At 40.0% G+C, this 26595-nt stretch overlaps 1 protein-coding gene across 10 annotated transcripts in view; it reads left to right on the plus strand.

Annotated features, from left to right (window-relative positions):
* The window catches only part of CWC22 (CWC22 spliceosome associated protein homolog), a 29037-nt gene extending 13549 nt beyond the window's left edge, over positions 1 to 15488 (plus strand). For 3 of the 10 annotated variants that reach the window (XM_033064984.1, XM_033064983.1, XM_033064985.1), the window contains 7 exons: positions 6904 to 6981; positions 8092 to 8244; positions 9111 to 9238; positions 10196 to 10297; positions 10399 to 10595; positions 13154 to 14021; positions 14373 to 15488. In XM_033064984.1, coding sequence (XP_032920875.1) covers positions 6904 to 6981; positions 8092 to 8244; positions 9111 to 9238; positions 10196 to 10297; positions 10399 to 10595; positions 13154 to 14021; positions 14373 to 15231 — 2385 coding nt within the window. In that variant the 3' untranslated portion in view covers positions 15232 to 15488. Of the gene's footprint in view, positions 1 to 6903; positions 6982 to 8091; positions 8245 to 9110; positions 9239 to 10195; positions 10298 to 10398; positions 10596 to 13153; positions 14313 to 14372 lie in introns of all 10 variants that reach the window. The other 7 variants (XM_033064988.2, XM_033064989.2, XM_033064986.1 and 4 more) reach the window with 7 other exon arrangements.
* The last annotated feature ends 11107 nt before the right edge of the window (positions 15489 to 26595 follow it).

Here is a 26595-nt window from a genome sequence, read left to right on the forward strand (position 1 = left end):
AAAACCCAGATGCTTTCTGATCATTGTGAGAGCAGAAATGATAAGCAGATGCAGGCAGTAAAATTATTCAGGGGTTTTTAGAGCTTGAGTCTGTACATGTGTATAAAAAAACTGAATGCAATCAACAGGAAATTTGTTTAAATTAACTGCCAAATTTTTAGCTTGAAAAATAATTTTTTATTTGTTCAAGCTACTGTCTTCAGATTGAAGTTTTTATTGAATTAATTCCCTCTGCCTTCATTAAAAAGCATTTATTGAGCCATTATTGAGTTTGCAGATGACACGTTTGGCAGGAGTGTTGATGTGCAGGAGAGCAGGAAAGCAGAGTGATCTGCCCAGGCTGGGTCAGTAGGCTGAGGCCAGCAGTGTGATGTTCAATGAGGCAAAGCACTGAGTCCTGCCCTGGGGTCACAACAGTCCCAGGCAGAGCTACAGGCTGGGGCAGAGTGACTGGAAAACTGCCCAGCAGCAGGCAGGGAGCTGGAGGTGCTGGTTGGCAGCAGATGAGCACAATCCAGCAGTGCCCAGGTGCTGCAGAAGGCCAGTGGCATCCTGGCCTGGATCAGGAACAGCGAGGCCAGCAGGACAGGGGCAGTGACCGTCCCTCTGTACTCAGGACTGAGGCCACAGCTGGAGTGCTGTGTATGGATGAGGGAGCTGGACTTCTTCAGTCTGAAGAAGAGGTGGCTCAAAGGGGATCTTGTCACTCTGCAAGTACCCAAAAGGAGGATATAGCCAGTGAGGGCTGGTCTTTTCTCACAGATAACAAGAGACAGAAATGGCCTCAGGTTTAAATTAAATGCTAGGAGCAATTTCTTGGCTGAAAGGGTGGTCAGTTGTTGGAACAGGCTGACCAAGGAAGTGGTAGAATCAGCATCCCTTGAAGCGTTCAAAAGATGTGTGGATATGGTTTAGTGGTGAGCACAGTGGCATTGGGTTTACAGCTGGACTTGGTCTTATAGAGGTATTTTCAACCTTCATAATTCTGTACTGCTATTATTTTAGCTATAAAGCACTTCTTTTTTTTTCAGTCTGTTTTGCTGAAAGCTTCAACAATCTGTGTTGCAGGATGTTGTGTCTTATTTCTTCACACTTTCTGATTCAAAGCTTTAAACAGTCTTGAGAAATTCCTGAAATGTTTGCTGAACTCTTGGATGAACCTGCAAACTTTGTTTATGCTGATTCTCTATTCCAACTCCTACTATGAATGGCAGTCGTCATGGGAAGCAGGAACTAGAGCATTTAGCTGAAGTATTCCTTAAAAATCAGATGAAACTTAAGATTCTTGTTGCAAAAATTTTGTCCAAATCAAGTCTGATTTTACAGTAATTTTCTGCTTTTCCTCTGAAAGGCTTTACTTAAACAATATTTAATTTTGTCATTGACTGTTTTTCACAAACTTTAAGTAGTAAATTTTCAATTAATTGCAATCAAAAAACAAATCATAATATCTAAAACCTAAGGGTAGATGCAAACAACAGGTTTGAGACTAATACAGTCTTAATGACCATCTTTCTGGGCAACTCTTCCAGAAATCTTCATGCATAGAAACTTTTGATATGATTTATCAGGGTTCAGTTCAGAAATACATTAGTGTTTTTTACAGTGGTTGAATTATCAGATCGTTGTGTCACATTAACTGCTGTGCAACACAAGTTGTTTGTCTGTTTAATACCAGTAATGGATCTATCACACAGCTCTGACTTGCAGAAAGAGGATTAAGGTTCAGATGGATAATCTGTGGAATGGAACAACATAATACTACTTTCTGGCATTGCAGTTTAGGACCAGCTGCTGAGAAGGGATGTCAGCAGTCCTCTGATTTTTTTTTTTTAACATTTAAAGTGTTGAAGTTTATTTTATTTCTAAGTAAATTTACTGGGAGTGGGCCTGCTTTTGTTCATGTTATTTAGACCCAACTGAAGCCTGCAGAGCAAAAGTGAAATAGTTTTGTCGTCTCTACTACAGTCTGTGTGAAGCTGTTCTAAACTAGCCTTGCAATTGCTTCTTTGGGCATATGTTCAGTCTTGGCAGAGCTCACTATTTTACTTTTATTAAAAGTACTGTTATTATCTCTGTTAAAGCTGTATTAATCCCATGTATTACCAAAGAAGAAAATTTAAATAAATTAAAACTGTAGTGAGTGTGGTATTACCAGTTGTTCTGGCTTCTGAACTGGGGGGAAAGCTAGCAAACAAGCCTGGCTGAAGTGCAGGCAACTAAAAAATTAAACCAACCATACATTGTTCTTGCTCTTTGAAAATGTGCCTAAAATGGATTGGCTTTTAGGCTTTTCTTTCTTGGCTTGTGATAAGAGCTAAACTTGTGTACAGAAATGTTGCTAAATTAAATTAGAACCTCTTCTAGCACTATGCATATTCCAAATAAAGGTAATGCGTCACCAGATTTTTTTATTTTTTGTACTTGAAATGAGAAAAATTCTTGCAGGCACAGCCTTCTTGAAAGAATTATGCATGCATCTGACACATCTTCATTTTCCAGGGTGGTGTCACTTGCTCAAAGCAGTCCTAGTTGGTAGTGTGGGAGTGTCAGTGTCTCTTGTTATTTATGCCTTGAGTCTTGAAGATAACACAAGTAGTTATGTTGACTTGACTATTTTCACTTTGAGTGAAAATATAGTTCAGGAAACTGATGTAGAACAGGATGGTCTAAGGCTGATAATTACATGCTAATCAAATTGATGATTTCTTAGATCCATTAGTTTCTTCTCTGATTGGAGGGCATTGCAGCTGGTAGGTTTAGCAACTGCACCATGATTACTTCCCAGCCTTGCTACTGGCTGTAAAAGATAATCATCCTCAAGTAGCTTGCCTGTCTTTTGAAGCAGGAGGTTTTTGTGGGCCTGAGATACAGAATCATTCTGAATTTCCATGATTTATCAATTTTTAAAAAGTACATTGCATGCACATACCATGTTGCGGTATTTGTTGACATCTGCAAAATGAAGGTACAGAATCCATAAAGAATTAGGCTGTTCTGTTACTGACAACAGGCATTAGCTAGAATTCTGACTAGATTTTGATCTTCCACAGATGTGTGTATGCATTTAACCTAAGAAGGTGGAACTGCTCAGATTACCTCAGTGAAACCTCTAAAAATGAAGTTTTGCATGTGCAGCCTTCAGGTAGAAGGAAAGAGATGCTGTGGGACTTGGATGTATTGTTTCATTTTTGTGTTTTTGTGTTGCAGACTTGTAGCAGCATGATTAAAATATATCTATCCTTATATCCAGTTAATGATTCCAGTGTAAAATATTAAGTCTGATTTATGCAAGATTTATGATAACCATTGTGATAAGCATATGTCACTCGAAGCAAAAAAAGGACAAAAGTCGAGGAAGACCATTAGCTGAGCACAGGACAGACCTGGAGACTTTGTAGTAGCTGCTAAAAGCACTGCACAGAGTTTGATGGGAGGCTGCCTGCTGCTGAAACGCCTTCCATGGCTTTGCCAGCTTTGGCTCTTAGTGGTAACTTGACAAATTCAGCAGAGAAAGCAGAGATACTAGGAAAAGTAGGCTGTGTGATGGTTACACCCATTAAAATGTGCAGCAGTAGGGAAAGCTTTAAAGTAGTCAGTGGGAGTAAAATACGCTTCAGTGAATTAAAAGAGAAAAAAGGAAAAGTGTGGTATCTGTAAAAATAGTGAAAATACATAAAATGCAAGGCATTCATTTCACATAATTCCAATTTCACATTAATTTAAACAAACCTGAGGCCTGTACTAGGTTTGCTCCCAGCAAATCAATTCCTTCAGTTCTGTGAAGAAACTTCTAGAAATGAAGTGTTGACAATGAAAATTTTATATTTTAAGAATAGCTTACAGGGTGGGGGTGTCTCATGGTGACTTCAGCTTGTGTGTGCAATGGATGGAATAGAGCTGTGGGGCTGGCAGGGGAAGGGAAGTGGAAATGGCATACTTCCAGCCAAAGAGAGCAGAAGTGACCTCCATGTGGAGGCAGCCTGGGGGGCAGCTCTGAAACTGCAGTATTGGCTGAATGCAAATCTTAAAGAAATTGCAGAAAAAGGAGGGGAGAAGGGACGGGGGGATGTATTAGCTGTGAAAAGGAACCCGTGATCAGAAGGGATTAAGTAACTATTAAGTTGCTTTAGCTCTTCTGCCTGCCACAGACACAACCTTTATGTGAAGCTGAGAGAGGATAGATTGGGCAGGGTGTGCTTGTGTTTTAAAATGGTAAAACTGGGAGAAAAAAGCAAAAGTCTTTTTCTGTCTTTTCCTTTTAAATGTACGATGATACTTGCCATGTTAGTTGAGTCACGGTTCATCTAAACAGTTATCCTGTTTGAGTAAGAGCAAATAGATGTTTAGGGAGAGCTGTGAGAAATGCTATACATTTAGAGGGAGCTTTCTCCATATCTTCTGTCTTAGCAGTTTTGGGAAGTGCTATTGTTCTGTATGATACAATAATAAATTCAAGATCTTCACAAATGAAGATTCACCATCTGTATGAGATGTCAGATGTTTTGAAGTGTTTTACATCAGGGTTGGATAGCTATGTATACTTTCTTAACTGAGCTGAGTAGTTACTTGTTGAGCATTCTATGAAAACAGTTAAACAACACAATATAGAAATTGCTTATAAAATTAGGGAAAAAATTCTTTGGTCCTGGAAACAAATGATGGACTAAACAAAAGGCTCTTTGTGTCATAAACATCATTAGGAGTACAGAAATTAGTTCACTAACTTTTGAAGCTGTAAATTAAGCTGGAGTTGCCATCTGAGCTTGTTGCATCTCTCAAAAAGTAATTAAATAATTGTAAAGTTTGTTAACTTTAAATCTGGAAGACAGTTACTCTAGACCTAACCTCAAATTGTTTAGATAACACCAGCAAGAATGATTTTATGGGCAAACCTATTTTCGTACATGTGGTTATTCAAGATACCCTCCTAGAAATCATTGTAATATTTAATTAAAATGTTAAAATATTTAATTACTGTAATCCACAGGGGATACCAAGGCTATAATTGCATTTAAGATGAGGAAGAAAAGTAATTTGTTTCTCAAGTCTTCCTGACATTATTAACAGTGGCATCAGCACTTTACCCCTTTTATTGTTAAAAACTGATTAACTGCAGCATTACTGTAAAATGGGATAATATAAAAAGTTAATGTGCATTTTAATACATCACATTAACACAGTGTGACAGTGTTAAAAGGAATGCCTTCAAACACATCTGTAAGTTTGATACATTACTGCCTTGTTATTTGGAGAAGTGTTTTCTTATTCAGCATGGTTGGCTTTTTATTTGTTTTAAGCTTTTATGATGGGCAAAAATGTTTCTTCTGAATACTTGCTTGAAAGAATGACACAGGAATATGAAATCCTGTATATGCTACAGTAAATTAATTGGTGAAAGATACAAAGAGAATAAAAGACTTGAAATCATTCAGTTTTTAAAGGAATGTTACTGTTAGTTTAAAGAGAAATTAAACTAATAATGAAAGATACATGACTGACAGCCAGAAACCTATTTGGGAGTGTCATAAATTGGATTGCACTATGGAATTGGTCTTAGGAGAAAACAGTAATAAAAAAAGTGAATGGGCAAAACCTGCAGGGTTATTTTAAGCATTGTGTAATTTCATGAATTTAATTTGTATAAAAATGTTTGCTCACTTGTCTTAATTACTGTTGCCAAATGCACCCTAAGCCAATTCACAGCTGCATTACAGGCTGTATCTCAGGCAAAAGGTCAGGGGAATAAGTTTGGTTTAAACCTGCATGGTCTCACTTGCCAGGACCTCTGCTCTCAGCTGGTGCAGGGCTCTGGCCTGAGAGGTGAGGTACCAAGTGTTTCCCTCTGGCTCCTGCTTTGCTATGTGTGAAAGGAGAGGAAGAGGCACTACCAGAAGTTTATCTGATGATAATCATGGGGTTGTGGTGTTGGAAGACAAGGAGGAATGGTGCCAGAGAGTCCATATTCCAGAAAGACCTGTCCTACCTAGTTGGCATTATGGAACAGGACAGCATCTTCCATTCTTTCATCCATGTTCGCCAAGAAGACAGGAAAGTGGAAGGCGGGCCATGAGGGGGGGATGCACAAACATTTTGGGAGACTAATCTAGCTAGGCTTCCTCTATAAAGGGTGATTCAGAATTCAGCCTAAACCAGCTGCTTTAGAAAAGTTTCTCTTGTTCTCTTGGTTAAAAAGGAAGTCCGGGCATATCGGCCTCCCAAAGGCGAGTTTAGTCTTTCTGGGCTGAAGCCATTGCGGTGAAACTCAGAGTTCTGCTTGCTTGTGCTAAGCAGGGCTTGTCAGGCAACTTATAGCTGAATAGTTAAAGGTATAAAGGATATACCAACATGGGCAGTTATTTCTGATTTTGGAACTAACTGCTAAGAAATGCACATTGTGTTTCCAAATGGTTTGTCTGTAAGCCATTTTGACACTTGGAAGTTGTAAAGGATTTTCATTTTCTGTAAATGCAGGGAGTGGTACTGTTTCAAACAAACAAAAATAAACCCTAAAAAGAATATCACAAAAAGAAGCAACTGACAGACAAAAACGAAATTATGAAAAAAGCCCTCAAAACTTTCATTTTTATCTTGTAGCTCCTTTTTTCATTAAGGTAAAGTCAGTTTGTAAATGAGTTCTGACTTTTTTTGGTTAGATGTACTTTGTGCTAACACATAGATCTTAGTTTAGGCAGAAGATGAAATTTGTAGGGCAGATGTTCATATTCATATCACAGAGAAATTCAGAAAACTACTGGTGTTGCAAATGAAGTTTGATGTAAATATTTATTTCAAAACTGTCATCCATGTAAGGTTTCCTTCAGTTCCTTGGTATGTACTGATGCAGTTTTATGCTGCTATAGTGAATTTACCTAGAGAAATATTCTTTTTTTCATAACCCAGAAAGAACTCTGCAATATGATACTTGACTGCTGTGCTCAGCAAAGAACATACGAGAAATTCTTTGGGTTACTGGCAGGGGTGAGTTCTGTTTCAGATTTTATACTTTATGATAGAAAATGTCATTGTTTTACTCTATTTTTTGTATTTCAAACTTAAGTTTTAATGGATAAATAAACCTAATAGTCTTTTTGTCATTCTGAAAATGCTTATGTTAGCTGATTGTTTTAGTGGATTGAATTAGCACTTTGAAAGAGTATAGTGAATGCAGAATGAAAGAACTCACTTTCCCTTTATATTGCTGCTTATTTTGCCTCCCTTTTTTCTTATTATGGTAGACAATAAATCAGTGGCAAAGAAAGACATAGTAGTAGTATGAGTTACCAGAAAATACCTTTTACAGTGCTGAAGATTGATCTTGGAGACTCTTGTAATTTACTACCTTGTTCAAAGCTGCTTACTAAGTTTAATTTAGAACACAAGATTGAATACGTACTGTCCTAGGCTTGTGTGTATTTTGTTTGGTCTTCAATAAACAGCTAACTCTCTGGTTTTGTGTAACCAGCTGCTAATTTAGCTGCAGTTATTTCTTACTTAAGGTTTCCCTGTCAATAATATTGAGATATGAAGAGTTAAGATGAAATACTTGTCTTCTCAAGGGAGCAAGCTATGCTGAAAGGGAACAGTCCTTCTCATTTGTATTTTTCATCCCTTATTTCAGGAAGTCCTTTTGCTGGCAGTCAGTTACAAAGCACTAACCTTATGAATCTGCATGTTCAGATGAATGTAAATGTTCATTTCCATATTCTCTGAAATGTTTATGTGTAAAATGTCTTTCTTCTGTTTCCTGCTGCCTCTAAATTCAGATAGTCATTCAGTGATGCCCTGAAAAAACATGAGGTTGTATCAGGTGAAAATATTTGATGTATAGAAGTCAGGCAAAATGCTGGGTAATTTACTATAGTTCAGATTTGATAATTACTGCTTGGCAATGCAAATGAGTTTCTTGTCCTGACAAACTGCTCAAAGCTATAAAATATATGTATTTGAGTGTTTACTTTTCCACAAGGGTTATTTAAAAGGGAAGTCTTGCAGTAAGTATTGACACCATTAGGTCACATAGTTGCAGGTTATTTGTATGTTCAGTGTTTTGTTTAAAGTGGTTGTTTAAATTGTACCATGTTGTCTCAGCGTTTCTGCATGTTAAAGAAAGACTATATGGAATCCTTTGAAGCCATTTTCAAGGAACAGTACGATACCATTCATCGTTTGGAAACAAACAAACTGAGGAATGTGGCCAAGATGTTCGCTCATCTCCTGTACACCGATTCAATTCCCTGGAGTGTAAGTGAAAACAAAAAGCCATTGTCCCCAGTCTCTTGTTCAGCAGTTAATCTCCAGTAGTCTGCAGTGACATGTAATACATTCATTCTAGTATTATTCTAGGATTTGTAATGATTTGTGGCAAACTGGATTATCTTAAGTAACTTCTCAGACTGTTGAAGAATTCTGGTTTCGTCCATCTCCTCTTTCTCCCATTTGTGTATTATCATCCTCTCTCCCCGTTTTTCAGTAGCTGATTTAAGCTATTATTTTATGGTGTTCAACTAGAATTGGTTGATTAAAAAGCACTTCTTTTGGAAAAGAGTTTTGAGCTTCTAAATTTTTGAGCTTCTAAATTAGAAGCTGTATTGAATTATAAGGTAATTTAAAATAAGGCCATTTTATTATTTAAATACCTAACAAATAAAAGCAATCTCACATTCTGAGATATATTATTATATAACATTAAAAATGAAGAAATAAATGTCAAGGTAACTTCTCTTTTCATATTGTTTTCTTCTTGTTTCATAGCCTAGTCTAATTGCCATTTTTCAAGCACACATAAGTCAGTCCAAATATTTTACCTCTCTTGTACTTAGGTCCCAAATCTCTCAACTTGCCAGAAGTTCATGCATCTGATTTCCTCTTCTGGAGCTTCCCTAGATAAAAAAAATCCTCAAAGAATTAGTAGCATAAATATGATTAGCAGCTGCTCCCAGGTGGTAGAAAACAATTTTTGAGAAAGACAGTCTTGACTAGAATTTATGAACCATAGGGGGAAAAAACCCCAAGTCTTTATTAGTTATTTTGGGAGGACAAAAGTTTTTAAGATAAGAAAAGAATATTTATTTAAACTTTAAGGTTAATACTTTTCTGAATATTTGCAGGTCCTTGAATGTATAATACTGAGTGAAGAAACTACCACATCCTCCAGTAGAATTTTTGTCAAAATATTCTTTCAGGAACTAAGTGAATATATGGGACTTCCTAATTTAAATGCAAGATTAAAAGATGAGTAAGTTGAAGTTTTATTTTCAAAACTGTAAATGTAATTAGGTTCTTTATCTGAAAACATGCAGATAAGAACTCTCGTGTTCAGGTTCAAGTGGCTCTGCCCTTCTGTAGCTGCAGTACTTCAAGAATAAGTTTATGTATAGATTTAGTCATTGCAAGGAATCAGTTTTGAAGCTGAGTGTGTTGCTGTCATTTTGGGTTCAAGTATGTGCATGACTCTTTACACGATGTATCTGTTCCCCCTCCACCCCAGTGACACTCAGCTACCCTGACAATTTCCAAGTGCAAGTTTATTTTTATATATTATCAGCTGTACAGCTGCATAATAAATGTTACTGGGGCTTCTCTTTCTGACAAAACGTAGAAAAATATCACTATTAGTAACACTTTCTCTAAGATTACTTACTAATCCTTAAACATAGTATAAATAACATTCCTTTGAATCTGTACGGGATTTAATGTGTTGCATTCTGACAACGTTACTTGCAGTTGCTTGAGCTATTTCCTCTAGGTTGGGATTTCTTCTGTGCATAATGAAGAATTTAGTAGGCGCTTTAGCTCATGTAAACCTGAATTTGAAGCTATCCCTAAGGCCCTGTGTGAGGGGATGGATGGATCCCTAATCTTTGAACTTCTTGGTCAGTGCCTGTTATCCTTTGCTATCCCAGGCTGCTGCAGTTCCACAAGTGACTTAGGGCTTCACAAAGTTGGGGTTTCTGTTGTCACTATCTGTCAATATGTATGCAACTCTCCTGTGTGTGAAGTTTTATGTTGTCATAAAAGAGCAAGTTTTTAAATAGCGTTTGATTAGATGCATCACAGGTACAAACAGTGAGTGTTGAAAAATGCATGAAGAGAAAACTTTTGCTTTCTTGTAGTGATCCATACAGTTTCTTTTCCAGTTTCTTTATGTCAGGGAGAGTGCTGAGTATTTAATATAGATGTTTGTTTCCCTCAGGACACTGCAACCTTTCTTTGAGGGATTATTGCCTCGGGATAACCCAAGAAACACTCGCTTTGCCATCAATTTCTTCACTTCCATTGGCCTTGGAGGACTAACGTGAGGAACACTTTTCTCATTTGATATTTCCTTTCTTCTTCTTCCCCTCTCCCTACAAACAAAAAATAAAATTGACTAACAATTTTTTTTTTTCTAATTAGGGATGAATTGCGGGAACATCTTAAAAATGCTCCAAAGTTGATTATGACACAGAAGCAAAATGTTGAGTCATCAGATTCCTCTTCATCTTCAGACACAGACTCTTCCTCAGATTCTGATTCTGACAGCAGCAGTAGTAGTTCAGAGTCATCCAGCAGCAGTGACTCCTCATCTAGCAGTGACAGCAGCAGTGACTCAGGTATTTAACCAACAGTACAACTGTTCGCTTCTCTTACTTCTTTCTCCAGATATGTTTATTACTGCTTCTGTGTATACTTGCTTTGAAGAAAATCTGGCTGTAGACAGTGATCATTTTTCTGTTTTAAAAACTATACAATTTTTTCTAACTTAAAATATTAAGTGTTTCTCATGGAAATTTATTTTTAAATTTGAACTCAGAAAAACTGAGTTCCACTTTTAGAGACTTAAATATCTGAGAAACATTGATTTGATTACTTTTTTTACACAGTTGCTGTCTGTTGCACTCTACTATGACTTGAATTTATTGGAGAGTTGAGGGATTAGAGTCATTCCCAATTATTTTCTCTGTGTTTACTGATGAACCGTAGAAACTCATGTCTACAACTCTTTTTTCTTGGCTTTACTGAGTCAGCTTGATAGTCCTTGTGTCTTTCCCTGGAAATATGTGCTTTTTCCTTGAGTCAGAAATCAGTTCCTCAGTTCTAGCAATCTGTTTAAATGCTGCCAGGTCCCTATTTCTAATTCCTCTGCTTCAGGAAAAATCTGTTGTTGATATAGTGAAGGTTCTTGTCTGCAGCAGAATATCCAAGGAAGAATTAGCTTTTGCAGATAACTTACTTTGTATTTTTATGCATTATAATTAGTGTTTAGTATCTTATATTGTTGTGCTGATGTAGAAACCTCTGTTAGACATGAACTGTCATAAACATTGCTTAATCTCTAAAGTAGTTACTATTATGAGTTGGTGTGTGCAGTCTCCCCCCAGTATATATAAGCAGGAGCAGATGATAGCACAGCATGACTTCCTGTAGCAAGGAAGTTTGCTGATTCAAAGTTAATTTGATTTATTACATGTCTTTGAAATGAAAATGATGAATAAAACAAAAGCAGTGTGAACTGCTCCTTCTTTGGAAATGCAGTTCTGTTCTCCACTGCGGTCTCCTGTCCACTGTGGGAGCTGTGTGTCACAGCTAACAGCATTAGTGACGACAGCACAAGAGGAGGGCACAGCCAAACAGGGTCAGAGGAGGCACTGGTTCAGCACAGAGCCAGATGGTCCTACAGGGACAGCTGCAGCTCTGCTGAGCTGCCTGATAGCACCCAGAGGGGCCAGTCCTTTGTGACAAACCAAGGCTGCAGTCCAAGAGTAGAAACAGGGTTTTTTCCCAGTTAGGACCTTCTCCTTTACTACTTTCCTTTTCTCCAATGAGGAGCATATTCATTAAAATTCACATCTTTGCAGCCTGGTTTCACTTTTCAGTTTCTTGTGTACTTTAATGCAGTGGTCGAAACACTAATTGGAGATAACAGTAAGCTTTAATGTTTAACTGAGTTGAGGTTCCATTACTGGTTATAACTCCAAAGTCTTCCTGCATTTGCAGCTTTTTAAAATCTATGAAACTACTTGGAAGAATTAAGAGCGTTTTTCATAGGAATGTGCTACAGTGTTTCAGTGTTGGTGCAGTGTATAAAAGAAAAATAGAAAACCTGCTGATCAGAAATTGAGCTAAGTTAAAGATTACTGTCATACTGCCTGTTAATGCTTGGAACTTCATCAGCTTGCTCAGCTCAGCACTGCCCTGGGGAGGTGGTTCTAAAACAGGTCCAGCAGATGATAAAATATATCTGTCATCACAGCAGCTGGTTCTTTTCTGTTTGCTTTCTCAGGTCTTTTCCTGTATACTGGCGGATGTAAAATAATGTAGAAAACACTGGATTAAAATGTATCTGAATTGGTCATTGCATTTTAGCAGAATGTCAGCAAGCCTTAGTTCAGACACGAGACTAGTCAATTCAGACAATGCATGTACTAATAAATTAGTTCATGGCTGTGATATTTTCAAAAGGTGATGAGAAGCAGCTGATGTGATTCTGCAGTTCACACACTAAGGTGAATGAATGGCTATTGTAAATGCTGTTAGTGCCAAATACTGTCAAGTGTGATCTAAAAGTCCCTGATAAAGAGCAAACAGGGAAGATCTGTTCCACTGAGATGAGACTACTGTGTATTTAGAAATACAGAAGTTGGTTTTAATCTTGTTGACAGAGCTGTCACTATTTCTTCTGAAAAGTTAGGCCATTGTTATATTGCTGCAATACCATTATATCTCAAGCCGTTTTCATCCTACCTATTTTTCCTTGTGGGTTAGCATTGGAGATTTTTCCTCATCTGTTGTTTTTCATCTCCATTGACTGATAAGCTTTTCCAGGAAAAGTAAATGATTTTGAGACTGGCCTAGTCTGGGAAAAATCCTTCCTAGAAAAAAGATTATTTGTGAGAGTGCTTTGGTGTATGACTTTACAGTCTATGCCTGGTCCTTGAGTAAAAGTCAGCAAGAGAGTGGTGACAGGTAAAGGTTTTCAAAAGATAGGCATCACTTGCTGGTAGCAAAGGGATGAAAAGCAGGAGTTCATTATTTTGGAACCTTTGTCCGGATACATGTGCACAAATACTTTCTGGCTAAAAGCACTTTCTAGAATTCTTTCTGTAGTTTAATCAGTTTAATATACTAAATTAAAATGCAACCTTAGTTCCATAATTTGTTATAATTTCAGATGTTTCTAAAGCCAAAAGAAGGAGGATGCAGAAGAAAAATAGAGAATCTGATAAAGTTTCCAAGAAAAAACAAGAAAAGAGAAGGAAATCGGTTGAAAAGAAAATTGGAAGGAGGCAGCAAGAGGAAAGAAGTGATAGTGAGAGGAAATCAGAAAGAAATCACCGACATGTAAGAGAATCACACAGGAGAGATGATGTTTCAAAATACCACCACAGAGATGAATCCAACGGCAGAGATGGTTACCACAGCGGAAAGGATAGGAACCATGAAAGAAGTAAGGATGCAGAAAATAAACACAGTAATTCAAAACTGAAAAAAGCAGAAAGAAGAGCTTCTGTATCTGATGATGAAAAGTACAGACATTGGAGCAAAGATGATGGACGTCGTAGTAGGAAAAGAGAGAGATCAAAATCCTGGGAGAGGGAGCGTGGCCGTGCCAGCCCGAGGGAGGAGGAGCAGGAAGAGCGCTCCAGGAACGGTTCTGAGAAGCAGCGGGACAAGGACAAGCAGAGCCGCCACCCTGACGACCGGCGTCGGGAGAGCCCCCCGTACCGCAGGGAGAACAGGGAGAGCTCCCCAAAACGGAGAGACAACAGGGAGAGCTCCCCGCACCGCAGGGAGAACAGGGAGAGCTCCCCGCACCGCAGGGAGAACAGGGAGAGCTCCCCAAAACGCAGAGACAACAGGGAGAGCTCCCCAAAACGGAGAGAGAACAGGGAGAGCTCCCCAAAACGCAGAGACAACAGGGAAAGCTCCCCGCACCGCAGGGAGAACAGGGAGAGCTCCCCAAAACGCAGCGACAACAGGGAAAGCTCCCCAAAACGGAGAGAGAACAGGGAGAGCCCCCCGCACCGCAGAGAGAACAGGGAGAGCTCCCCCCACCGCAGGGAGAGCTCCCCAAAACGCAGAGAGAACAGGGAGAGCTCCCCCCACCGCAGGGAGACCAGGGAGAGCTCCCCGCACCGCAGGGAGAACAGGGAGAGCCCCCCGCACCGCAGAGAGAACAGGGAGAGTTCCCCAAAACGCAGAGAGACCAGGGAGAGCTCCCCGCACCGCAGGGAGAACAGGGAGAGCTCCCCCCACCGCAGGGAGACCAGGGAGAGTTCCCCAAAACGCAGAGAGAACAGAGAGAGCTCCCCGCACCGCAGGGAGAACAGGGAGAACTCCCCAAAATGGAGAGAGAACAGGGAGAGCTCCCCAAAATGGAGAGAGACCAGGGAGAGCTCCCCCCACAGCAGGGAGAGCTCCCCGCACCGCAGGGAGAACAGAGAGAGCTCCCCAAAACGCAGAGAGAACAGGGAGAGCTCCCCACGCCGCAGGGGGACCAGGGAGAGTTCCCCAAAACGCAGAGAGAACAGGGAGAGCTCCCCCCACCGCAGGGAGAGCTCCCCGTACCGCAGGGGGAACAGAGAGAGCTCCCCACACCGCACGGAGAACTCTCAGCAACGAAGGGAGAACAGGGAGAGCTCCCCGCACCGCAGAGAGAACAGGGAGAACTCCCAGCACCACAGGGAGAACTCCCCACACTGCAGAGAGAACTCCCCACACCGCAGGGAGAACAGGGAGAGCTCCCCGCACCGCAGGACCAACTCCCCACACCGCAGAGAGAACAGGGAGAGTTCCCCAAAACGCAGGGAGAGCTCCCCGCACTGCAGGGAGAACAGGGAGACCTCCCAGCACCGCAGGGAGAGCTCCCCACGCCGCAGAGAGAACAGGGATAGCCCCCCACACCGCAGGGAGAGCCCCCCGCACCGCAGGGAGAACAGGGAGAGTTCCCCCCACCGCAGAGAGAACAGGGAGAGTTCCCCAAAACGCAGAGAGAACAGGGAGAGCCCCCCGCACCGCAGGGAGAACAGGGAGAGCTCCCCAAAACGCAGAGACAACAGGGAAAGCTCCCCAAAACACAGAGAGAACAGAGAGAGCTCCCCGCGCCGCAGGGAGAACAGGGAGAGTTCCCCAAAACACAGAGAGAACAGGGAGAGCTCCCCGCGCCGCAGGGAGAACAGGGAAAGCTCCCCATACCGCAGGGAGAGCTCCCCAAAACGCAGGAACAACTCCCCACACCGGCGGAAATAAAGCCCAGCCCCGAGCTGCAGTGAAGCTACACTTCCGAGCTGTTAGAACTGTATTTTAAAACCTATTACTGAAGTTTCTTTAAAAAAAAAAAGGATTTTGTACAAAGTGATAGTTCTCATTTGTAAATTTTACCAGACTTTTTCAAATTTTCAGTACCACTTTTTTTATAACTGTATCGTCGAGTCTTTCTGTTATGTTCTTTGTTTGGAAAGACAAAGCTCTTTATTTTGTGAATAAAACAGTAACATACCAGCAAATTGGGTGTTTTGTCACTTAGTTTGAAGTATTTGTAATTTGTAATCTAAAAAACATAGGTTTTGAGCTTCGCTTGTTAATTGAAAGCCAGATGATGAGGCTGGAGTGATAATGTACAAATTTCAGACTACAATGTGAATGTTACATGAGAAAGCTGTAGAATTTTCAAACAGGCATTCTATGTCTGCGTATTCTTTCAGCCTTGCAAACATGAAAGCCTTTTGACCAAAATCTTCAGGAAATACTCAGTTGATTTTTTTTCTTCCAGACTTAAAAATTGAAAACACAACGTTGCTGTTTTAAATGTCACATGTGAAAGTGTGTCAGCTTGTTCTGTTACTTTTCACAATGTTTTTTAATATTGTGACATCCTGAGCTAGTTACACTTGTGATCTTTTTGGAAAAAGGGTTGGTTTGGCTTTTATTTTTCGGTTGTGACTTTGATTTCCAAGTCTTAGTCTTCAATTCTGTCCCTACAGCGGGAACATTTAAGGAACCTCTTCTGCAGTATATAAAAAACAAGAAAGCAAAACAGGAGATGTTTCAAATCTTTTTAGATGTTTTGAAGTGCTCAAGTTTTTTGGAAGCAGAGTTCAAAAAAATCACCCCTCAGTTGCTGCAGCACTTAATGATATAAAATTGTTCTATCTGGAGTCATGGGGTACAACTCAATCCTGTTTTTGTGAGAAATTACAGTAATTTCACAATTGTAAGCCACACCTGATTACAAGCCACACGTTACAATACAGAGTGTGATAAAAGGTATCTGTTCTATCACCATCTGTTGAGGGTGGGGGCAGTGATCCTTATCTCTGTGGGAGATATTCTGCTAATGGGCCATCCATTGAAACCAGGCAGGGCATTGTTCTCTATCTTTTCACAACCTATCCTTCCTCCAGCGAGTAATTTTCTGCTAATGGCCCATTGAGTCCCACTGTGTGACTGATAAAATTACTGCATCCCATTGGAAGTGGCTCCAGCCAGGGGGAAGAGCCCAACATTTCTTACCAAGATAAAAACAGAGGTTTTGGGACACTAAGGGAGCCCCTTTCTCCACTGGACTCCAGTGGAAAACCGGATTTCTCCACATCACCACTGGACCTCCAGAGGGAAACTGCACCTTGTACAGGAGCACTGCTTCAACTGAGCCACATCTGTCACTGCAGGAGGATGCAGCCACCATTTAATGGGACTGCTACCAACACCCTGCCTGATGGGGTGTCAGGTTGTACTCTGACTTTGTCAGGGTTTGGAGTTTGTTTCTTTGTAGTACTGTATTTCTATTTTAATTTCCCTAGAAAAGAACTGTTATTCCTAATTCCCATATCTTTGCCTGAAAGCCCCTTGATTTCCAAATTATCATAATTTGGAGGGAGGGGGTTTACATTCTCCATTTCAAAGAGAAGCTCCTGCCTTTCTCAGCAGACACCTGTCCTCCAAACTAAAACAGCAACTTTTTGTTCTTTGTCCATATATAAGCTGCACCTGATTATAAGCCGCACTTTGGGTTCGGACCAAAATTTTAGTCAAAATGGTGTGGCTTATAATCGTGAAATTACTGTAATCAAAATCATCTGGTTAAGAATATTTCTCAATAGTAAGTTACAGAAACGTTTGCAAAGTCTTCAGTATTGAAATAGGAAATAGTGTGGGGGCATGGTCAGTAAGAAGGAGGTGGTAGTTGCAGATTTTGCAGTTATTGTTGCTCTAGGACAACATTTTTTATTTGTGAAATGAACACAATTGCTGGACAAAAGAGAACTTTCATATTTCGTGTGTAAATCATATTTCTTGTATAAAGAATAAGAAATACATTTGAGCTGTTTTATAACAGGAAGTGGAACCATTCCTAAGGAAATAGATCAGTTTTGCCTGAATCTTGTCACAGCATTTTTCTAAGAAAAGTGCCTATTTTATTTTTTTCTGTATTTGACAGAATTTATTTCTGCAACCTTTTCATGTAATAAAATGTTTTCGGTCAAAAGCATTTCCATAGAAAATAAATTTATGTTGCAGAAAAAAGTAGGATTTCTATCTTAGGGCACTCAGCTAAAAATATTTCAGTGGCATCATGTGTTGTGTGTTTAAACTGTTGGGTTTTTTCCCAACGCATGTCTCATTTTCAAAATGATGTGTGCATTTTGGCAGTGTGTTAAATCCACAAAAGCTTAATTTGAAATAATGTTTTCTAAAGAGAATTCTGCTTCTTATGCTTTTTTGATAGCTCTCTATGTATATTATTGAAAATAATCTACTCCATAATGGTTTAATTGTACAAGCTTATTTAATATATCTACGGTAATACTTCCCTTAATTTGTTGTGGGTTTAATAGCATATATTTTATTAACCCATAACGTTTGAGATATTCTGGTCCAGTTAAAAAGTTTGTTAATGACACCTTTAATAAATGGAAATAAATTAAAACAATACATGTGAAAACATGTAACATTTATTCTGCAGCTTCCTGTGCCAGCAGTACAGTGTTTTACTATAGAGTATCTATAAAAGCGTGTTTTTTTTATAGCCTCTGCCTGATCACTTGAATTTGCTACCTTGTGATGTGTTTTCCTTGCCACCTTGTGTGTGATTTTATAGCCCTAAACCTGTACATTTGCCATTTTTCTTTTCTAGAAGTTAAAAATAACCTGCAAGCTCACCTTATGCCAGTCTGCTCTATCCCTTGTCCTCCTGCCCTTTATTTAGTTATTTTACTGCATCTTTTACAAGGAAAGGAAGTCAAAATACTCTGTAGTATTCAAAATGAGGACATTCCAGGAGATGCATGGTGCCATAAGAGTTTCTTGGGGAGGGGTCAGTTCTCAGTTGCTGTGAAGCTGAGTGACAGTGGGTGATTTGGGCTTGCTTTCCTCAGCAGTAACAGCTGATTGTAGATCCTGCTCAGTAAAGGAGTGACTTGTGCTTCATGTCTGTAATTAGTACTGGAGCTCTAGGTTGTTGTTGGAACAGCAGTTTTGACTGAAAGACTTCAAGGAGTGGAGACCCTCTGCTTTTCTGCACTGTTTTGTTCAGTTCTTAATCCTTGATGCTTAAAACCAAGGTTGAAACATCTTGGCCTTGGCTTGCGGGATGAGTGGTACAAGAATCTTGCAGACTTGGCTGTGCATCAGAGACTTGTGGGAGGGAATTTGTGATGACCTGCTATGATATTGCATGCTTAAAATTTAGCTTTGAAATGTGGTTGTAACATCCACATCCATAGATACAGCAAGAGAGGCTGCATCCCTTCTCTAGGAGTGCCTGGCCGAGTTCCTGAATTTCTTCACAGCGGTGGTGTGAGGTGTTGGAGAGATGAGCTGCTGACGCACCCAGCAAATTCCTGTCGGTGTAGGAATAAATCTGGACTCAAGCATTTGTGGTATTGGTAAGAACTGTAATTCTGCTCTCTAACTATATTTGGAGTAAGGTCTCCAAGTGTGGCTGTTCATATGCTCAAATCTAAAGCGTGTTTTTTGGGGGGGAGAAAAAGAGGACTACCACTGTTTAGGCCACATTGTTACATAAATCATCAAAATAAAACTTCACAGGATGAAAACAGATAAATTGCGGGGAAAAAAACTGTTTAAAATGCATTTAAATTACCTTTAGCAAGATGATGCATTCTAAAGCAGTTTAGTTGCTGTTTAAGCAACATTGCAGTCTTCAGATAGTAGATAGATAGTTCATCTCCAGTTCTGCACAGGCATGGCTACAATAATGTTTTTCTGCTTGTGTTATGTTAAATGAATTTTATAGTCAGATCACGTACATACTGAAAATCAAGTCCAGTTTTTGAATATTACTGGTAGTACTAACTAGATGTCAATGGCATATTATTTTAACGTAGGAGCATGGTGTTCTCTAATTTACTTGAGGCTCTAACTCTTCTTAACTTTTAAATGCAGGGTGTATTCTAAAATAGCTTAGTACATGTCAGACTCCCAAAAAATACATGAGCTAGGGTGGGTGCTTTAAGCCCCAGTAGCAATTTAAATGCCTGCCTGCTATTACATTGGTACAGTTTTATGAATATAAAAGAAAACAGCTTATCCTCTTTCATAATTCTCAAACTATTTTGAATTGTCTTTCACTGCTGAGGAAAGCATAAAGCTAATTTTCTCAGACAATCTAAAAGAGCGGGAGTCTATTATTAAATGAGCAGAGAATTTACTCCAGTTACTCCAATAACATACAAAGAGTAGGGAGACCTGTCCTTCAATTTATTTTCAATAAGGTTAAAAATATTTTTAAAGCAGTTTTTTAAATTTTTCAAAATATTTTTTTAAGAAATGGTGAAATCAAAATGCAGACTCTAAGGGGGTATTTTTATTAAAACTACACAAAAAATGAATTGTAGGTTAAAAGAGGCAGGAGCAAAATACAACTTTATAAACCGGAAAAACTTCAGAGATGTTCTGCTCTCTTTTAGGTTTTTCTGAAGTCTGTAATTTAGCTGAGACTAGTTAGGGATTGTCTTTTGTTGTCTACTCATGAATGTCATCAAGCATTTTCCTTTAGCCTTCAAAAAAAGGAGGGGAGAGGGTGCAGCTTAGAATCGTCGGCCCATAAATGGTTTGTTAGGGCATCAAACAGGCAAATCCATTAAGAAAATTAACTGCCATGTTTTGACTGTTCAAGCTATGTCCATTTTGAGTATTTTTCCCATTATTTAGTGAAATGAAGGGGGCACCAAAATCCTTCCTGAAGGAGAAAATAAGGTGCAACATTCCTTAAGATGGTGGAGGAAAGAGCAAGGATGTGCAAGAGGATGTAAAGCTCTGTGAGAGAATTTGTTTCCAGTGTAAGGTAAGAAGTGAGGTCAGAGCTGCTCTTGCCAGGGCTGCTGGCACAGCTGTCTGGGTGCAGTGCTGATTGGTTTTCCCTTGGTGACTGGTATTGCTCTTTAATTGCTTAACCAAAATCTTAACAAAATTGTTCTTAACCAAATAACTCTCCCTTGAAAATTGGTGGTCCCTTTGCTTTTTTTCAATGGCTTATCTATTGCTTATGAGGCACTTTATGCTCTCTTCACAAATCTCTTGTGATATTTCACCTTCTGGGTTTTTTGTATCATAAAAATCTTTCTAAGAATTCCTTTTTTACTACCTTACCTAGAATTTGGTATAACTTGAAGAAGATTCTTTGTATTTTTTAAGACCCCATGAATAGCTCACGCCATCCCATAAAGACTGAAAATTTTCAGCACCCTTTTTTTTTTTGCCCTGGAATAATACTTAGGCTAATTGGAGAAATATGAATTTATTTTAAAGGGTGAGGATTGAGATGTTTGATGTAGTCACTTACAGATGGTGCTACTGTATTGCCTGTAATTGTTTTGCTCAGTACTCTCATTGGGCTTTTCTTCATATTCTCCTGTGTTACTTAGAGCTTTTTTCATTTTTTTCCCTGTCCCTCTGGAACTTCATTCTTTGTCACAAGCAGTGTTAGCCATTTAGAAAAGCATAATGCCACAAATACATCAAAAATTTACTATATATCACTTGCATAATGCATCAAAAATGATCTTTAAAGGACACCTTGGCTGAAGGAGCAGTGTGTGTCCACACCTACAGTAAAGAACAAGTGTGCAGCTTGCCTTCTTACCTCAGAATAATGAGTTACAGGACAATTGCAAATTTAATGAGGTTAATCAGTCTTCCATTTGTTAACATTTCTTTCTGATTGCCTTCTTTTTGCACTGCCTTTGTTAGGAAGAAGCATTGATAGAGTCTTGCAGGTTTCTGAATTTAGCTAAAGAGGTTTTGTGCTTGCCAATGTGCCCTCAGAGGAGCCACAGTGATATTAAGTAACAGCAAAAAAAGTGAAGAGGGACCAACATGCCGCAGAGAATAGAATCCCATAGTCCTCTGTGCACCTGTAGGGAGTGCCCGGAGTTGGTATTTTCTTACCACATAATCAGCCTGAGTCTTCTGCCCATAAAGGCTCCTGCAGCTGTTCATGGGGAGAGGTGTGCACCACTCATCTGGTTTATCCATCACTTCCACCTGGGTAGAGCTTTTACAAGAGAGGTGCATCCTACTGTGCCCTGCCTCTCCCCAGCACTGCAAAGTGCAGAGCTGGCTGTGTTATGCTGCTGCGCATTTTGCTGATTGTTGCTCTACTAACTTTTCAAGCAAAATAAACAGGAGGTCTGCTCAGCTGTTCCTGCACACTCAGGAGTCACAGTGGCTGCTTGAACCTCATCTGCCATGGCTGCTTTAGGGGTCATAAGCAAAGAGAACCCTCAGCATACAATGAACTGAAAGAGCCTCTCTTGGCTGTAGAGACAGCCCAGAGGGAATAACTTCATTATGCCAAAGTTAGCTTTTGCAAATATTTTCGTTCTTTCCTCCTTCATCCTCTTTCTGGTTTTCAGTTACAAATGAATGTCTTTATGGCAAATTGTGAAGTGTCCCAGTTTTTCCTTTGATAAATTAAAAAAAAAAAAACAAAACCCTGGAAACATAGTGTAGTCGAGCAGTGTTGAAGGAAGAAAGATTCCACTGACATTTAGGTGGCTGACAGCAATCTTGTATTTTGCTGTTTCAGTCCTAGTGAGAATGCCCTCCTCCCTCTCACACCACCACTCCTGACTGCTAGGAGCTTTAAACAAACTTCTTCACAGAAATGCATGCCAACACATCTTTTTTAAAATGTTCTCCCCTTTCCATCTCCCAGGTGCCCCCCCCCAAAAGAAAAGATGGTTCCATCTTTCTATTCCCTTTTAAAAATGGCATTTCATGCCCCAATTCTGGTGTCTGTCAATACACTTTGAGAAGGAGGCTTAAGTAACTGACAGGGTTCAGGTGGCCTTCTTGTGGTCCTGCCTGTTAACCTGTGTTCACAGACTTCAGTCTCAGGGGACATTTATGGTGGGCAGAAAGTTCTGTTAGTTTTTGAGTTGAAATAGGCGATGGAAAAGTTGGTGTATTGGATCACATTATGCTGGGGATGCTGACAGCCTTTGTGGCTTCCCATGAGGAGGGAAGACTTATGTGATGACTACCTGGAATGGAATGCACTCTTTTAATGAATATGCTTCCTTTGTTCAGGCTGTGAGGTTGGATCTGTGTTCCACAGACTCTGGTTCTTTGATTAGATTCACAAGGTCCCTTCTGCCATACACTTCATTATGAGTCACCAGAAATGGGACACGAAAGTGCTTAAGAAAAAATTGAAGCCAAGTGACTTACTTGATCAGTGATTGAAATGAGAAACTGAAAAGACACATTTAGGGGGAAAAAGTCTCTTTGCAACTCTGTTCCTTCCTGTCTTCTCTTGTCTGCACAGAAAAAAAACCTGTTCTACCTCTTTGTAAAAGAGAGACGGTGCATCAGGCTGTTTTGATCACTGTGCTTGTTTGAACTGGGAATTCTTTGAGATGTCATCCACAAGTGCTTTGCAGCCCATCATTTTCTGCAGATTGGATGTATTTTGTGATTATGGCTGTGATGAGAAACTGTGAGGATGGGCTCCTTGCTATGGCCATGCCAGGGAAGGACATGTCCTTTGAGGAAGGAACCTCAGGCTGAGTTCATTCCCATGCATGCGGAGTTGGCTTGTTTGTTTTATTTTGCAAAGAAATTCTTTCCTCCCACTTCATTTTTAGCTCTCTATTTACAGGGATGCAGATGTGCTGGAGAAGTGTATTTCAGTTCTCCACATATGTATAAGCACACACACTTGCATGCAGTCTTCTATTTTCATTCTCTTGTTACGCAAGGGTTTAAAATTAGTTGTATTTGTGAATTAATATAGTTCATTGGAATAAATTTCAGCTATTTTTACTCTGTAATGAGCTTTATCACCATGCTATCTGAATAGCTCACAAGCCCTGTTAACAGTGTAAAATATTCATAGTCTTGACAATGTGAAACCTGGCTGGGAGAAAAAATGGTGTGTGATAAATTGATCAAGGTTCTCTGCTGATACATGGTATAATACAGTGCCACCAAAGAGGAAAATACCTGGATTTTGGTAGTACTTCATGACAGGTGGGACTACAAAAACCAGTATTGCTAGTGTTCTATTTTGGTGTCACATTCTGAGGTTTTATACACCTGCAATTCCTTTCCTTTCCAGGAGTAAGTGAAGCTGACGCTTCACTAGAACACTGTGAGTGTGGAGATGAGGCTCTGCCTTGGGATGCCAGGGAGATGGGTGGAACATCCTGTGGTCTATGTGCCTCTGATTGCCACTGTGCTAAAGAGCAAGCCTGGATTTAGTGCACAGGATTTCTACCCAAGACTCAAGGTCTGCCTCATTTTGGTTGCATACATAATCAAAAACTTTCTTTATATCACAGTATTTATAGGAAGGCTTCATTTCCTTAATTACAGTTTCACTGCAGTTTATAAAGAAAATACAGCATGAAAAGGCTTTGTTTTTATGATCTGTATGTCATGCATTAGTTGAGGGAGAGTGAGCTTCAAGGTTAGTTGCTTGGCAGTTGTCATCAGTCTGTGAAACTCTCGTTTTGAATGACAGCTTTAATTTGCACTATAACCCTACTGTTGGCTTTCACTTAGTCCTTGTTCCTAAGTCCAGTCTCTTCTTTTTCATGGAAGACCATTATAGTCTCTTCATAATTATAATTTCAAAGGGGAGTAGCGAAACTCGTATCTCTGGAGGGCCCCTCTTATTTTCTTAGTAAGTTTTCTGCTTCCCCTGATGTTATGAATTACATGTAAAAGACTTAGTTTCTTATCAATCAGTGTTTCAGAAGATTCCACAAAGCTTGTAGACTATTCTTGTGAAATTGTCATAAAGAAAAAAGGCTGTAATATGTTTTAAATGTATTGTTTTCATTTTCATTGAATGTTTCTCCTGTTAAAAGATAGAAGTGCTCATTTTCTCTTCCATACAATATTCATTATTGCCCGTGTTCAGGGCTAAGTGCTTTTCTATTCATCTCTTCTGTAAACACTTCTTTAGCATTTCACTTCAGAAGAAAAGCCTTCACAGCCTATAATCATATTTATTGCCTCTCCTTTCTCTTTCACACTTTTCCCTGTGATTCTAAACTGTTCTCTGGGGCCATCAAACACAGCATTCCTGTTGATGGGACCATACCACTACATTTCAAAATGTCATTGTATCTTTTGCTTTGTTTTGTGTTTGTCGGACTGGTTTTTGCTTTTCCTTATTCTTTGGAACAATCTGTGTTTCCTTCTTGACAGCCACTGAACTGTCCACTGTGATGCTCTGGTCTTTCCTCTTCAACTTGTACAATAACCTTGCATGAATAATTGACAAGATTTCTTCCAATGTCCATTACTCTGTTCTTGTCAACAAAGACTTTCAGCTGTCAATGTTTTGTACTTTCAATTAATTCAAGTTCTTTAGTTTTCTGTTCACTTGTGTTTTAAGTAAGCTGAGTGACAGCTTGCTGCAGTGTACAGTGCTACAACATGGTTTTGGGACTGTTTCAGTGTTAACCTTTTGCCACACAGAATATTGACCATGTCTGTGTAAGCTCTCTAGCACCACGTCCCAAATCTCTGATCTCTTACCTTGCAACTGGCTGCTTTTTTAATAGCCTCTTGTGTGGGACTTATCAGAGGCTTTTTGAAAGTCCAGACAAATCAGATTATTCCAAGTAGATTCCTATAATTTTAATTGCATTTAAGTTAATACTTCTACTTTTCACTGAATATCTATCACATATCTAAAAATTAGGTCAATCATTTCCCGAAAGACCTTTGATATACAACTGACTATTTGAATTAAAGGATTAAATTACCAAAGAAAAGATTAAAATCTTTCCAAGAGGATAATTCAAGGACTTTAGTTCAAATACATTTAAAAATGTATTTAAAGGGAGAGGAAATGAGTAAGATAAAGAGACTGTGTGTGAAAAATGTTGTGAGTCCAGGTGGTTGAGCAGCTTCATTTGAAATTACTTGAGGAACAGCTTGAGTTTAATTTGTTTCATGCCAAGGACAAAAAAACCCAGTGAAATAAAATATTTTACTTATTGAAAGCTATCTTAATCCTTTGAACTGCTTAGTTCAATCACAAGTAGACATGACAGAGCTGCTGTGTCCCCGACTTGCTGCAGCAGGTGACAAAAGCAGGAGGAAGTGTGAAGACAGCATCACTCCCCATGGATTTATCAACCCCGCACGCCGGGAGGCAGAGCCTGGCAGGATGTCACAGGCACAGAGGCTTGAGAGCAAGGCAGAGGAGTGCCTGGCACATCTCCTTCGCCTGCCCCCTGCCCTCTGCCTCCTGCCCTGAGCGCTGCAGCAGCCCCTGCCTGTGCCCCCTGGCCCGATGGAAGCGATGGCAGGGCCAGGGCACTGACCTGCAGTGGGGGAAGCTGCTCTGGGAAGAAGGACCATGTCCCACACACAGCCTGAGGCTGCAGCTGAGCGTCCCCCTCAGCTCCTGCCTGCTGCAGCCCTGTGGAGGGCAGGCAGGGACCCCCAGGAGGCTGACACAAGGTCAGTGCAGGCACAGGGAACAATCCTCTTGTTGACTCTGGAGCAGAACTGCTCTCCTTGGGTTACACACGCGCTTTCCGAGCACACAGCCTGTGCCAGAGGAGCTTACAGCTGGACAGCCGGGGCTGCCTTCATCTCCCCTGTCTGTTCTGCAGAGCCTTTGCTCCCTTCTCCGCTCAGAATTGAAAGCAGTGAGTGACAAAGCTGCAGAGAGTTCTCATGAAAATGTTTTCTTGCCTGTTTAGAACCCCTCATTCTACTGCAAAGAAAGAATGGATGCAGGATCTAAGGGGGAGCCCATGTCCTCACTACAGTTGTTGTCTTGAAGGTTTTAAGCTCCCAAGGGAATTGGTGGAGGTTGTACGGTTTTGTAGGATGATGGCTGGCAGAGGAGACAGTCTTGTCATACATCATTTCCTTTGCAGAGACACAGCAACCTGTCTCTGCCATGTAGTTGCCAGATACCCACGTATTTTTAAAAGAGGTGATTTCCTGTGTGTCTACTGGGAAAAAATGAAAATTTGTCCCTAATGAGCTAAAAATTGTGAGAGATAGGGACTTTATGTGGGTGGAGATCTGAGCAGTGCATCAATCTTCCTCTCATTCTGATCCCAGAATTAATTAGTTTCTGTGGCTCTTTCCAGCAGGGATTTCTTGTTTTAAAAA

Source organism: Catharus ustulatus, chromosome 7 (assembly GCF_009819885.2).
Source record: "Catharus ustulatus isolate bCatUst1 chromosome 7, bCatUst1.pri.v2, whole genome shotgun sequence".
Taxonomy (NCBI): Eukaryota; Metazoa; Chordata; class Aves; order Passeriformes; family Turdidae; genus Catharus; species Catharus ustulatus.